Genomic DNA, 14,174 nt, shown 5'->3' on the forward strand with positions numbered 1-14,174 from the left:
ATAAGCTTACAGTTTTTTTTTTCAACTGCTTACACACAAAATCCTTACTTGTCACACAATTTCTGAAACCTGACACTCAAACACCAGAACCACATCTTACCATTTCTGCAAAACGATACACTAATTCTTGGCCTTCGACTCAGTTTTCAATTTCATAAAACACTTTTTGCAAAACACAACACACAATTGTCTATATAACACATGAAATCTAACATGAAGTATCTAAAAGGAAGTATATTGATTTCCTTTTTTAAACACAATATTTGTTTCTGTCCAACTACACATGGTTGATGTATTTCTTTTCTTTTGTACTGTGTAATACTGTATTCACAACCACAAATGCTTACAGTAAAAATAAATAGTTTGGTTTCAATCTTGCTTTCGCGTTTACTGTGAATTTTTCAGCATCTCTCTGCCAATTACTTTCAATCTTGTACAGAAATGTACATAGAAGCTCATGAAAGATGAGCTTTAGGTTTTGAATAACTATCCAAAAATAGAATATTATGGCAAAGGTGTTTGCAACATAAGACAAATGTTTGCTTTTGAGATGTGTTTGTGATATTTTGAATGCAGTGCTTCATTTTGCAAGAGATGTGAGACATTTTGCATTTTGTGTGTGCAATTCTTGGATTTGTGTGTAAAGTTTTGAAAAACAGAGGCAATTTCTTTAAAAGTGTGTAATCAGTTGAAAAAACAAACAAACTGTGAGCTAAATTTCCAAACAGGGCAGAAATAATTGACTTGATAAATGCAAAATTTGATACATTTACCTCAGTCACGTTAGGCTTTTGGGATTCAGGCGTCTCTTGTATCCTGTCCAGAGAGGGTGAAATGGCTGCCATGGTGTAGATGAGTGGTGTTTGTCTCTGCCTGCAGTGCAACAGGGCTAGCATGTCCTTGCTTGTCAGGCCAGGAGGGTATGGATTGCGGGTACTTGTACACCATGAAGAATAGACTGAGTTTTGTTGTTCACTCTGTATGGATGGATTGGGCTTTGTGTAGTTTAGATAGCACCAGCTAAAAGTAAGGTTAGTGTTAAGAGTCAGAAATGGTGGTTCTTTGTGTTCTGTTGGGAAGATGACACTTTGCTCACCCAGTCTTTCATCCTTCTTGCATTTAATCAAAACTTCATCATTTCCCCTTTCATTTTCCTGGTTCTCCTCCTCTTTTACCCGTTTTTGCTGTTGCTCACTTTCTGGGCTGAGCTCTTCACTGCTTGTGGGGGATAGGACGCGTTTAGTTGCTCCAGCACTTACTGATTTGGATCCATCAGATATTGGTTTTTGGTCCATAATTTCAAACTTTGAGGCAACTGCAACTGAACTGACTCCAGAGCAGCAAGGTTCCTGATGCCTTGAGGCAAATGTTTGTGAAACTGTAGTATAAATAGGGCCTGCATGGTGTGGAGGGTGTGAATTTAGACGGACTGGAATTCTCTGGGCTGGTAAAGGTCTCAGTAGTTCTGTGTTTGAAGTAACGTCAAAACCGAGATTCTGATGGTAGTGATAATTAGTGAGGTATGGTTGGTTCACCCTTGTATCAGAATTCACTAAGTCATTCTCCATTGGAATTTCAAGTTTGAGTCCTGTTGACATTGAAGAATAATGAGCTCTGGCAGCACCTGATGGACAAACCAGACTTCCCATTGTTGTGGGCTGTTCAGTATGAATCAATGTGGTCAACTGCAATGCATTCTGCTGGGTATTCTCTGATAAAACATCCTGTGATTGCATGATCTGCTTCTCACTAAATGAGTGTACGGTATTGCTTAAAGACAGAAGATGGGTGGTGGTTGTACTGTAGGAGATGCCTGGGCTATGGCTAGGTGATGTGGTAGTCCTTTGAGTTGGAGAATTGGTCTTGAAGACTTTAGAAGATTGATCTTCCTCCTCAGGTTCCCTCACTGCACTATGCCTCATTAGAAGGCATTTCCGCCTTTCCCTCCATCCTGCAGGGGTCCTATCTGGAGACAAACTGCTGAAGTCAAATGACTTACTGCGAGTTTCCTTAATAAGGTTAACATGTTGAGGAACATGGGGTGCCTGCTCAGATGCAGAGCGCCTCATTTCTCGGTGAGAATTTGTGGGAATTGTCAAAGTATGAGTTGCTCTTGATCTCCTAGTTGGCATCATATCTGCATCAGCTTTGCAAGCCTCTTCAAATGAAGTTGATCGACTGGAGGTGTGAGACACACAACTGTCTTGACTTGGACTGTGAGGCAGGGACATCGATTCAAAGCTTGAGTCCCCTGATGACTGGGCAGCTTCTGCAAGGCGGAGACGTTTCTTTTTAGGTGGTAACTTTTCAATTGGAAGTTGGGCCAAAGTTGGACTTCTTTGGGGCCACTGGAACTCACTGACCTTTTCAGCATCCTTGATTTTAGGGACAGTTGGAGGGGGTGATATTGCCATGGTGTTGGTGTTTGAATCTTCAGTGACCAGAATCTCTGGCACTTGGACATTGTGTTGCCGTACAAGTTTACGGAAGTATGGTTTACTTGTCTGCTCCTTTGATTGAGAGCAAGGAGAACAATGGGATACATCATGAGAGTGAGAGACCTCATCTGGTCCAGGGGTTTTTAAAGTACTATCATGTTTCTCAAATGAACTAGTATGCTGTATGACAGATATTCCTTTCAAAGCACATTCTGAGCCATGTTCTTGACCTAATTCAATTGTCCCTTTAATAGGCTGTTCACAAGACTGTGTATATCCTTTGAGTGATATAAACGAAACCGAAGGAAAGGAAGGATCATCAAGTTCGATACTCTCTTCTTTTCTTCTTTTTCTAAATGCATAAGCACCAGAACGAGTTGTGAATGTTCTTGTGTGTTCTTCCACTTGATAGACTGGAATTTCAGTTTGTTGAGAAATATGAACCGTGCAGTAGTTTTGTTTGTGTGTTTGATATCTCTCCCAGTCATTAAAAGCTATACCACATGCATCACACTCAAGTGACTCTTGTTTCTGGCTGGGATCAGGCACTGTAGGAACTGAGGGATGAGAGGATGAGCTGGAATAGGGTTGTTCGTCTATGGTAATTTCAGCACCAATGGGCAATTCAATGGCAGGCTGTCGTCTTAGCATACCATGACGCCGATTCTGAACTGGTTGCTGGTCATCAAAGGATTGGCTAAGGCGAAGGCTACGAGAAGTTTCAGACACATCACTAACGCTTGGATCTGAGGGCATGGAGTGACTTCTCAGAAGAGGAGCAGTTGATGTTGGGTCAGCTTGTTGCATACTGAGAGAATGGTGCTGAAATTTCTCACAAGGTACACCAAGAGTAATGGAACCACTGCTCTTTGTATTCACATCTATTTCTTTTGGACTGTGAATAAAAGGCTCTTTAGAAGAGGCTGGCTTCAGTTCTGTGCTGCTTCTCCTAGAGAGTGAGAACCTTCTTGGTTTGACACTGTCAATCTTACTGGTGTCTACCACAGCCTCATTGATAGTGATGAGTTTAGTTATGTGGTCAATTACTTGCTTTTTAGGCACAGAGAATGGAATTCTTTTACTTTCTTGCCCGGAAGGATGGGCATGTTGCTGATGAGCAGTCCTTTGTAATTGACCAAGGCGACCAAACTTTCCAAGGATGACCTCTGCATAGCTTTTGGCACTTGTGTTTGGTGGACTATCTTGAGAGACTTCTGTGCTCTCAGATCGAGAGAAATATCCTGACTCTGTGCTACCTTTGCTACTTAGACCAAATGAAGAGGATGTTTCATCAGATGATCCAATGGGTGTACGTCTTCCTCTGCTAAGTCTCATTGCAAGTCTCTTTTTAACTGCATGGGAATCCTCTGTACCTTGTAACTGTCCCTCAGAGCACTTATCTGTGGTATTTTGCTTTTGAATGGATATACTTTGTTTTTCTAAAAAGGAAGATGGTTGGCTTTCTTCATCTGATTCTGTAAGTGGCTCCTCTGAACAACTTATACTTGGTCCCTCCCTGTCTGCAGTCAGACCAGCTTTCACCTTGTGAGTATGTGACTTTCTGTGTTTGTACAGGTTACTTTTAGTCTTGAAGGAGAACCCACAAGGTGCACATGGGTAAGGTCTCTCTCCAGTGTGGGAACGAATGTGTTTCTGAAGCACACTGGGCTTGGCACAAGCACGACCACAGTATGAGCAAATATACTTTCCAGGCTTTTGAGGTTTACGCTCACGTTTTTGCCGAGGTGTACCTTCCAGGGCCTCATCCATGGAACAAGATGGTATAGCTGATACTGCTGAGGATGAAGCTCCAGATGGCATTTCACTAGACTGCCTCATGTTATCATCAAGATATTCAGAACTACCAGATGCCCTCGATGGCTTTCCCTCTTCAACAGTGTCTGTCTCCTGAGCAGTTTTCTTCTGTAATCTGAGACGCTTTCTCTCAATATTAATACGTTTTTGCTGTTGTGCATGATGCTGCTGGGTGACAACCTTGTTCTGTTCATGATACTGTGGGACTGAATGTGGCTGGGGGCTGTCCACTGGAGTCTCATTCTGATTCTCTAAACCTCCAGATTGCTCCCCTGTGGTCAACTGGCTATGCAAGGCCTCCATAAAATGGGATGAAAGCCTGAAGTACTGTTTATTTCAGACTATGAATGACCAATTAATTGAATTTATTCAGAGCATCGCTTAATACTTTGTTTCATTCAACATATGCATGGATTGTGCATATTTGTCACAACTGGGACATTCTGTATACATTATTGCTTGATGTGAGAAGAGCTTCTCCAAATGAATTTTATGAAATACCACTACAACTTTTTTTCAGTTACAGATAATTCTGCCTCTTCTTTTTCTTGTCCTTTCTTGTCCTTGGAAATCCATGTCAGCTATGTTTTTCCATGAGTGCTCTGTCTGGTTCTCAAGTCTCTGTGTTCTGCAGATGCTTTATGTTCTGTCTTGTTCAGATGATGATCCACTTCAGAGATTGAAATTCTGCAAAAAAAAACAGAAGGCAACAGAATTAGTCAGACTGTCAATTCTACATTATAATGGCTGATAAAATATCATACACAACACGCTCTATATTCATGTATGTGGCAATGCTCAAATCCTCTGGTCTGTGGTCCACACAGAGCATGCACACAAAATAAATGTGAGCATTTGAAAGCGGTTGCCTGTCAGTCAGATAGATTGAAGATCTGATATCTAGACATCGAAGTTTGTACTTGGTATTTCCAATACTGCAGAAATACTTTTTTTAGTCGGCTTGGTACCAAAGTACCAAAACTTCAGACATCACTAAATCACTTAATGAACTACATCTAATGGGATCATAGCTAAGCTTCTTCCTGCTTTTAACATACACGTAAATTGGTTAAAAACAAAAAACAAACAAACAAAAAAAAACTGTCTAACTGGACTAAAAGTAACACTAAAGTGTACATGAATGTGCATATAAAAATATATATTTAAAAAAATGTCTAAGTAGTGTCCAACAAAGAGTAAAGACGTTTTTTTGGTATTCTTAACAAAAGCACAATTTAAGACTGAACTCACTGACTCTGACACTGCTTTCACTAGAACACAATAAGGAATTAGGCATCCCACTCACTGACCAGCTGGTATTGGCACCCACGCTTTGCTTTAGGGGGCGGTTAGGTGTGGAATCACAGGAGATCCTGCTGGTATATCAAAATCCCTGCCAACTATACATTCCTGCACAATGCTTGTGTGAATCCAACTCTAAGTGATCACAGACTTCTAGTTACAGTAAAAACAGAACATATTGATGAGTGTATGATTTAAGAATGCTGTATTGTGCATAAATATTGGGAGTGGAGGATCTGATGGGTGACAATCATATTCAATTATCCAAAATAATTGATTAAAGGAAAATTAACTGATAGAATTTAGATACTTAATGAATCTTTGCTTTAACAAAAGGGCTCAGTGATTTGAAGACTTTAAAAATATGAAACAATAAGATCTGAACCTCATATTTAAACAAAGTAAGATAAAACTGACTGGGTTGTATTCACATGTCATTCTGCGGCTCATGGTTTGTTAGGTTTGAAGAGTATATGTAGGTCGGACGGATAGTGTAGGAGGCCTAAAACATGGTGGTTGTCTGGACTTGGATGTGAGTCAAGCAAGCATTCATCTCTCTAGAACCACCTGTTCTGTCCTCCCACTCAAAAACACTGGCGACCTTGAATCACAGACTGCAGTGGCATATCATAATGACTCATTTTAGCTCAAACACAGTTCTATAACTGTTCTACAATTCTGTATTAATGTAAACTACAAATATTGCTTCTACAGAGAGATCTGTCTTCTCTGAGCTATTTTTCCAAACATGTTTTTGATTAAGAGACAAAATTAGAATTTAACTGGAAACACACAAGGAAGTCTTTTGGGGTGAAATCATAAAATCTCTCTAGGTAATCAATTCAAAACATAATGTTCTCCTAGACCACAGACAAAACGTATATGTAAAAGAACTGTGCCAGCAAAAGGGATGACCATGGGCAATGATTGTACTGAAATCATGAGAACATGAAAACATTCAATATGTGACAAAGAGAATCATCCAGCTGCACTGTGTATGGTCACTGGGCACCTGTGAGCATTTTAAAATATTTTATAACAAGGTCAGTGATGAGTCTTACCAAACTACAGTGTAACCCTACCAGACTCAGATGGTTAGAAACTGGAAATAAAGCTTCGTCCACTCTGTTAAAATCACAAACACACAAAACAGAAGCTTTACACTGTACTTAACCAAATCTAAAATATGTTGTTTAATACGTTTAAGAAACCTTGCCAATTTTCCCTTTCGCTCACTAATGGGCACCCATGGTGGTTCCTATAGCAACGGCCCTAAACCATGCAATGGCAGATGGAAGCAAAGCTGGAGGGCTAAATTTATCTCCCAGCATCCTCCCTGACTACAGAGTGAGCGGCTGACAAGCCAAGGTGCCCCCCTTCCCTCCAAAAATCCTCATCTCTCTAGACAGGAGGTGATGGACAAGGAAAAACAACTTCAGAACCAAGTACTTACTTTCGTTGTTTTCTTTAAAAAATTTAACAAAACAAATTTCCAATTCAATCAAGGTGAATGCGAATAAATAAATAAAAATAATTAGGTTTTTTAAAATTAAATACAAATGATCAGCCCAGGATTACCAAAGCGCTATTACCTGCACTATTGTGGCTCATAATAAATAAAGCATTAAAAAACACTCGCATACATAGTCACTATAAATTAAAAAGGTCAAGACAGATAAAAAAGCATACTGGTTAAACATTGACATCCGATTAACAATTGTTCTGTCCGCAGTTATTGCAAGCTCATTATGAAACCTCTCTGTATAACTTCACATTATATAAACATTACTCATGCAGACAGAGATAAACTACACAAAGAATCTATACTCTGCAGTTATTCTGCATCTGTTGATGCACTAAACACCTGTGTCAGGCATTCCAGATAAGCAATCTTTTGCCTTTCCTATGCATCTATTCTTCCCAGTCTCTTCCGTACACCTTACGATTATCACATTAGCAAACCATCAACCCAATCCCAGTGACCTCATCTAAACTGTTCAACGTCCATCTCCCAGGATTTAAATTTCCCCTCCCTCCAGTGAAAAAGCCCTGGGCCACCCCCGGCATCCATCCGCCCCGAGTCTCATTCATACAGCAGCAGCGTAGAGGAGGACACATACGCAGTACAGTCAGTCCATTCATTCTCTCTTTGCTTGCCTTCTGTACTGGCAGCCATTTGAAACACACACACACGCACAGTACACTACAGACAGCACACAGCCTCCCAGACTCAACGTCAGTTGGTACATACTGTACGACCAGACATATATACCTCTCACAATTCAGCATAACACATAATACGAACCATACAGATAGCCGAGAGCCCTTTAAGATAAGCAGCATCAAGATTCTGTAAATGTGAGCTCTGCAGAAATGGATGTGTGTGTAATCTAGTAATCAAGCAGATTAGACTAATTATCATCATTGTTTTTTCTTTTTATGTTTTTATTACCTGGAAGCTGCAGGTCTCCTCTTCAGCCCTGCTAATATGTGAGAGCAGTCAGGCTTTGAGTGAAGTCTGCAAGGCTGAGAGCGAGTGAGTCATAGCAAGAGAGACAGTGAGAGAGAGAGGCTGAATGTATGAATGAGCTGCCGTAGACTAGCGCGGTAACCGTAAGGCAAAGGGGAGGCGAGATTATGCTTCATGTACGGTGGATAGACAATAAAGATATTTTTATGAGTGGGGAGGCACAGATGCTGCTTAGCAATGCCAAAATGTGTCATATATTTTCAGGGACGGAGGGGTTGGGGAGGGTGTCAAAATTGACCATGTTTACTTTTTTTTTAAGACATCACCTGGTCTCGCAATCTGGACTGGCTTCATCCAAGAATGTACTTTCCCACTTTTCGCAATCCAGTCAACACCCAACAGAACATGCACGAAATCAAGTCTCAATCTACATTATTTTATCATTGAACATTTTGTTTTCACTCAGAAATACATTGCATCACACAAGTAAAAAGGATGGCAATTCAGTGTAATGAGCTGAATAGGCATAAAATGGAATGGATTAGCAAAAAGACTTTGACTAATAACACACACTGACTTAATAATTGTGTTGTTCAATTTTAAAGGCTTCCATTGCAAAAAAATACAAAGATTAAAAGGCAAGACTTTCCAATAAACAATCAGATATTTGTTGTCAATTGTTCTCATAGTCTCCCAGTGAAGCATGACATCCAGTTGGGACCCATAATGATGCTTCATCAAGAACATCAAGAAATAATTTCTTAATCAGTATGTTAATCTTGTGTAGTAAAATATCTAAATGTTTACCTTGATTACCTTGTCTCTGTTTTCATGGACTCTTATTTTGATATTCTTTTGTCTTGTTGTGTCTATTTTTAGTTCCTGTGTTTTTAGTTAGTCCTGGGGCACTTTCAAGCTCTAACCGTTGTGCAACGTTTTCCGAGTTGAACGACATGTTTCCTGGAAACGGTGTGCAACGGTGTGAGATACGTTTAATCTTGTTTGGTGGGTGTGTCAAAAATGTCAGCCCAATCAGCAGCAACATGTATATAAACCACACGGTATTAAAGAGACAGCTAGCATAATGGATCCAAGTAAAGTCGTTTACAAATGTGTCCGCTGCAGCTTGGTATACGCATCAATTGAAGATATTAGAAGACATGTTTGTCGTAAGAGTTTTATAGTAAAATATAGCATGTCAACATGATGATGTAGTTGTTTATATTTTTAGCTTAATTGCAAGGCAAGTTTATTTATATACCAAATTTCATACACAATGGTATTAAACACATATTTACACCGATTTTATGAGGCTCCGAAAATTCTTCAAAAAGAACACAAAGTGACAATAATGAAGGAGAAGTATCCAGCCCCCAAATATGTACAGGTTATGTGACTTGTAAGTTTATTCAGAGTAAATGGATAACCTCTACTTTCAGTTCCAAAAAGGGAGGGAACTTTCAGAGTATAAGTAACCATTGCAACTTACTCTCTGTACATAGCCTGCTCAGGGGAGGATATGTTCCAGAGTTAGTTTGTTTCAGAGGCCTATGAATATATAGTTATATATTTTAAGAATGTCTTTATGTGGTCACCATTAATTTTGAGTTACGTACTCCAGGTTAACTTAACTTACTCCAGACCGTAGTTTTGGAACCTGCATACCTCGAGTAAGCAAGGTTTAGGTTAAACAACCGACCCCTGGTTTCACAGACAGGGCTTAAGGTCCTAGCCCTAGATTAAAATGCATGTTTGAGATGTTTTAATAGAAAGTAACTTGCACTCTCATATCTTAAAATGTGTCAGTGCCATTGTTTTGTCTCAAGATGCACAACAGTAATGTTTTTTTTTTTTCTAGAGAATGTTTATAAAAGCTACTTAAATGCCCTAATTGAACTAAGCCCTGTCTGAGAAACTAGGCCCGAGAGTTCAGGGTATATGTGACGGTAAGTTAACCTTGCTTTCTGGAATACCCCCCTGGTCTACAGCAACCCATTAAGCAAGGGTGGTGCTACTTCAGTTGAAGGATGCTGCCTTTAGCCTCAGAAAAAAATAAAAATAATAATAATAATCTAAAAAAATTTTAGAGCTCCTTGGATTCAAGTTGTTTTCATCATCTTTTTCAAAAAATAAATTACAGATTAATAAACTGTACGTAAAGAGAGTAGATTTTCATGACTATGAGTCTTAACACGCTTAAGTACACTTTTAAAAAGTGCACTTTGTTTTAATATTAAATTAAACATTTTACTTTAAAGTACATTTCAAATCATTATGTTAATCTTTTGTCATGCTTTAAAGAAGTACACTTATCTGATGTGTTGGCTAACATACTAAAGCCCATATCATTCTAACTGTAGTTTGTTACTCAATATTACATTTAAAGGTAATAAAATTTTACATATAATAAATTACACATAATAACTTGTATGACATTAATGTATGACATGTATTTAAATACATGACAACTTTCAATAGAAATAACATTAAAGAATATTTAAGTTTACCATACTGTAAATACATTCTTTAATTCATATTGGTGGCTGTAATAATAGCATGATGAAGGAGAATACCACAGAAAATGTTTTATTTACAATTAAACTGGGAAACACGCTTAAACAAAACTAGGAAACAAATTACACTGAACACAGAACCAAGGGAACTAAGGGCTTAAATACACATGAATAGATAATTAACAGAACTAACATAATAGAGACATGTGCATAATCAACAAGCATGGAAACTAAACAGATCAAAGATACGGGAACCAAAGGAAACAGAACAAAATATCTAAATAAGAGTCCACAAAACTGAACATGACCATGACATTAGTTCCCCCTCCCAGAAGGCACATCCTCAGGGGGTTCCAGTGGAGGATGTGGCGCTGGAGAGGGACATGACCTTCTAGGGGCTGGCAGAAGGAAATGCCATGGTGGAGATTATGGTGGCAGAAACCAGGGCGACAAAGACTACGGGAGGAGCCAGGAAGGAGACGAAGGTAGGAGAAACCAGGCGGGAACACAGAGCATATCTATGACGAAGGCCTATGCTGGAGGAGCCAGGGTAGAGTCAGCAGTCCAATCATGCTAGAAACAGAAAACTGTGAGTCAGGAGAGTTGGAGGGTCCCAGGTGGATCCAAGATAGGGAGGAGCCAAGGTGGAGCCAACTGATCAACAAGCTGAGGCAGAATGATGGGCTCAGTGGCCCAGAGGCGGAGACAGGAGATTCACATGCCAAGGTGGAGCTGACAACCAGAAGTCTCAAGGCGGTTCCATGCAGCAGACTGGAGTCAACAGAGGGGGAGACATAAGAGACTTGGAACTGGACATGGGACACCACAAGGAGTATCTTCTTCCACTTCCTTGCATAATAATTATGAAGCCAGACACAGCTCACCTACATTGGCAGGAGTATGGGTGGGGTTCCACTCCATCCCTTCATACTCCACAAGGACACCCACTGGCATAGACTCTCACACTTGGTCAGACTCTATCTTGTGAGTGGGGTCTGGGACGAAAAGGGCCTTTGGCATTTGTTCAGGCTCAGGGTCTTTGGTGGGCTCAGGCAGTATGTCCATGCTGGGCAGTGTGGACCGCTGACTGGGCTCTCTATTCTGGACTGGGGCTGGTGATGTCCTCTTCAGCGGGACAGATATTGAACTTCAGATATTATTCTTCAGTCTTCTGTAACACGTGTTGCTGGCAGTAATTATAGCACGATGAATGAGAATACCACAGTAAACTTTTGTTCACAATTAAACTAGGAAAAATGCTGGAGATCGCAGAGTAATAATAATAACACAACCACACAAACATAAACGAGACTGAACACAGAACCAAGGGAAATAGATAACTAACAGAACTAGAGGCAGGTGAGTAATTAAATCAACAACCATGGGAAAAGAAACTAAACAGATCGTGGAGCCAAAAAAAAAAAAACAGAACAAATAAAACTAAACGTAAAACTGAACATGACCATGAAACATTCAGTTCGCATTACATTCAGTAGTTTATTCTTTTAAAATATATTATTTAAAATGCTCCAGGAGTGGCAATTATTATAGATTATTTTTAGTCATTGCTGTATTTTTGATGAAATTATAGGAGAAGCTGTATTTCCCATGAAGTCTTCAACAGCACTGGCTCAAAGGTAACATAGTATAATGCAAATCTAGTGTCTGTTGGCACACAGAATCTTTTATAAGGATTCCCTCATTCATTCCAGACAGAACTGGACATTTTTGGTTATTTTTGAAATGCTGCTTTGTGTTTTCTTTTTCTAGTGTGAAGAGAGTGAGGTGACACACTTCAAGCACACTTTCCCATTTAGCTTTCAGCTGCTCCCATCAGCCCTGAATCTGCACAAGATGGAAAGAATCAGGCCGCAGGTGGAAAAAAGGGGGTCCAGTTAGAGTGGCTCTGGAGAATGTCCTCTGCTCCAGCTGAAATAGGACCAGGAAATCTGACATCACCACCGTTTTCTGTTTCTTTCCATTCAAATGCTTTGAAGCAATCTGAAGCTCAGTGTGCAGTACTTTGTGCAGTACTGAAGGTAATAAACTGCTGGAAGAGAAAGGGCAAACTTGAAACATATCCCTGCTAAAAAAGACCAGTATATAAACCATAATGAGTTTCCATGCTGGTTCAGGGTGTTTTAGTCCTTTTCTATATGTCTCTTATTATTATTTTTGTATCTCTGAATATTTTGCATATATTTTGATGTTGATTTGAGTAGGTAACAGCTACAATTTTTCATATTGAGAATTTCAATGAATAGGACAAGTGACAAATTAAGTGATATAAATGGACAACACACTTTCATGCGCTTTCACATTTTCATAAGGTTAGAAATTATGACCTCACAAAAGGTAAAAATACCCCCTAATATCATCAGAAAAAGTAAATATCATTTAAAATATTTAGCCTATGTACAGAATACGAACAAGGAACCAATCAGAAAATGATGATTACAATTAGTGTGATACATGTATGATGATGGATGATCTTCTAGAATCAAGTGTTTTCAAAGCCAAAGTGACAAACTCTTGATGGCCGCCCAGCCAGTGGTCTTTGGTGACACATAAATTGCCTCAAGATGATTTCTAGCATTGAAACACTTCCTTCCACACCTGAGGGGCTATCATGTGTTACTCTGCACAGACAACACATCTGTAGTCTCTTACATAAATCGCCAGGCTGCATTCAAGGCCCCTTTTTAGGCGGGCACAGCAGATCCTGCTCTGAGGACACAGAAGCTGTCTTTGAAAGCAGTTTATATTCCAGGACAGAGGGGGCAGATATCTTGTCAAGGCAGGGGTGGAGGCCCATGAAAAGGGTGACTCTATCCACAAGTAGTGGAATTGATATGGCAGGTATTGTCGACCAGAAGTGGACCGGTTTGACTCAGAGGAAACGTTCCACTGTCCTTTCTGGTTCACCCTCACACCTCCAGCTCCTCTAGGGGCTGGATGCCATGGTACAGATGTGGCCTAGGCTGTGTCTGTATGCCTTTCCTATGATAGCTCTTCTCCCAGGGGTACTAGCAAGGGTTCACCTAATGGTATGGTTCTCAGACCTAGTATCTCTCCTCGACGGCATTCCATGAGAGATCCCAGTTCAGAGAGATCTTCCATCTCAAGTGCAGGGGACAATTTACCACCCCAAGCTGGAGATCTGGAAACTTCGGGTCTGGCCCCTGAGGGGTACCAGCTCATAGAATTGTTGAGACAATTCTGAGTTCTAGAGCCCCTTCCACCAGGAAACTGTATGCCCTAAAATGGCGACTCATTGTATCATGGTACGAGCAGCTCAATCTGAACCCAGTCAAGTGCCCTGTTAATTAAGTGCTGTAATTGCTTCAAGAATGGCTTTCAATGAGTTTGACCCCTGCTACACTAAAGGTCTATGTGACCACCATTTCAGCTAGCCACATACCTTTAGAGAGAGCTTCTGTTGGAAGGCATCCTCTGCTGTCTCAGTTCTTGTGCAATGCCAGACGGCTGAGGCCTATCTGCCAGTCGTGAGTTCTCTCCTGGGACCTAGCATTGGTCCTGGGAGCCTTAGCAGAAGCCCCATTTGAGCCCTTGGAGTCAGTCTCTGAAAAAAATTCTGAAACTTAAAGTGGATCTGTTATTAACATTGACTTTACT

General features: G+C 40.2%; 1 protein-coding gene across 4 annotated transcripts in view; it reads right to left on the reverse strand.

Annotated features, from left to right (window-relative positions):
* Positions 1-14,174, reverse strand: part of hivep3a (HIVEP zinc finger 3a) — a 53,873-nt gene that overhangs the window by 18,589 nt on the left and 21,110 nt on the right. For 2 of the 4 annotated variants that reach the window (XM_067411673.1, XM_067411670.1), the window contains exon 3: positions 774-4,940. In XM_067411673.1, coding sequence (XP_067267774.1) covers positions 774-4,556 — 3,783 coding nt within the window. In that variant the 5' untranslated portion in view covers positions 4,557-4,940. Of the gene's footprint in view, positions 1-773; positions 4,941-8,007; positions 8,118-13,959; positions 14,069-14,174 lie in introns of those variants that run through there. The other 2 variants (XM_067411672.1, XM_067411671.1) reach the window with 2 other exon arrangements.

This window comes from Chanodichthys erythropterus, chromosome 15 (assembly GCF_024489055.1).
Source record: "Chanodichthys erythropterus isolate Z2021 chromosome 15, ASM2448905v1, whole genome shotgun sequence".
In the NCBI taxonomy this organism is placed as follows: Eukaryota; Metazoa; Chordata; class Actinopteri; order Cypriniformes; family Xenocyprididae; genus Chanodichthys; species Chanodichthys erythropterus.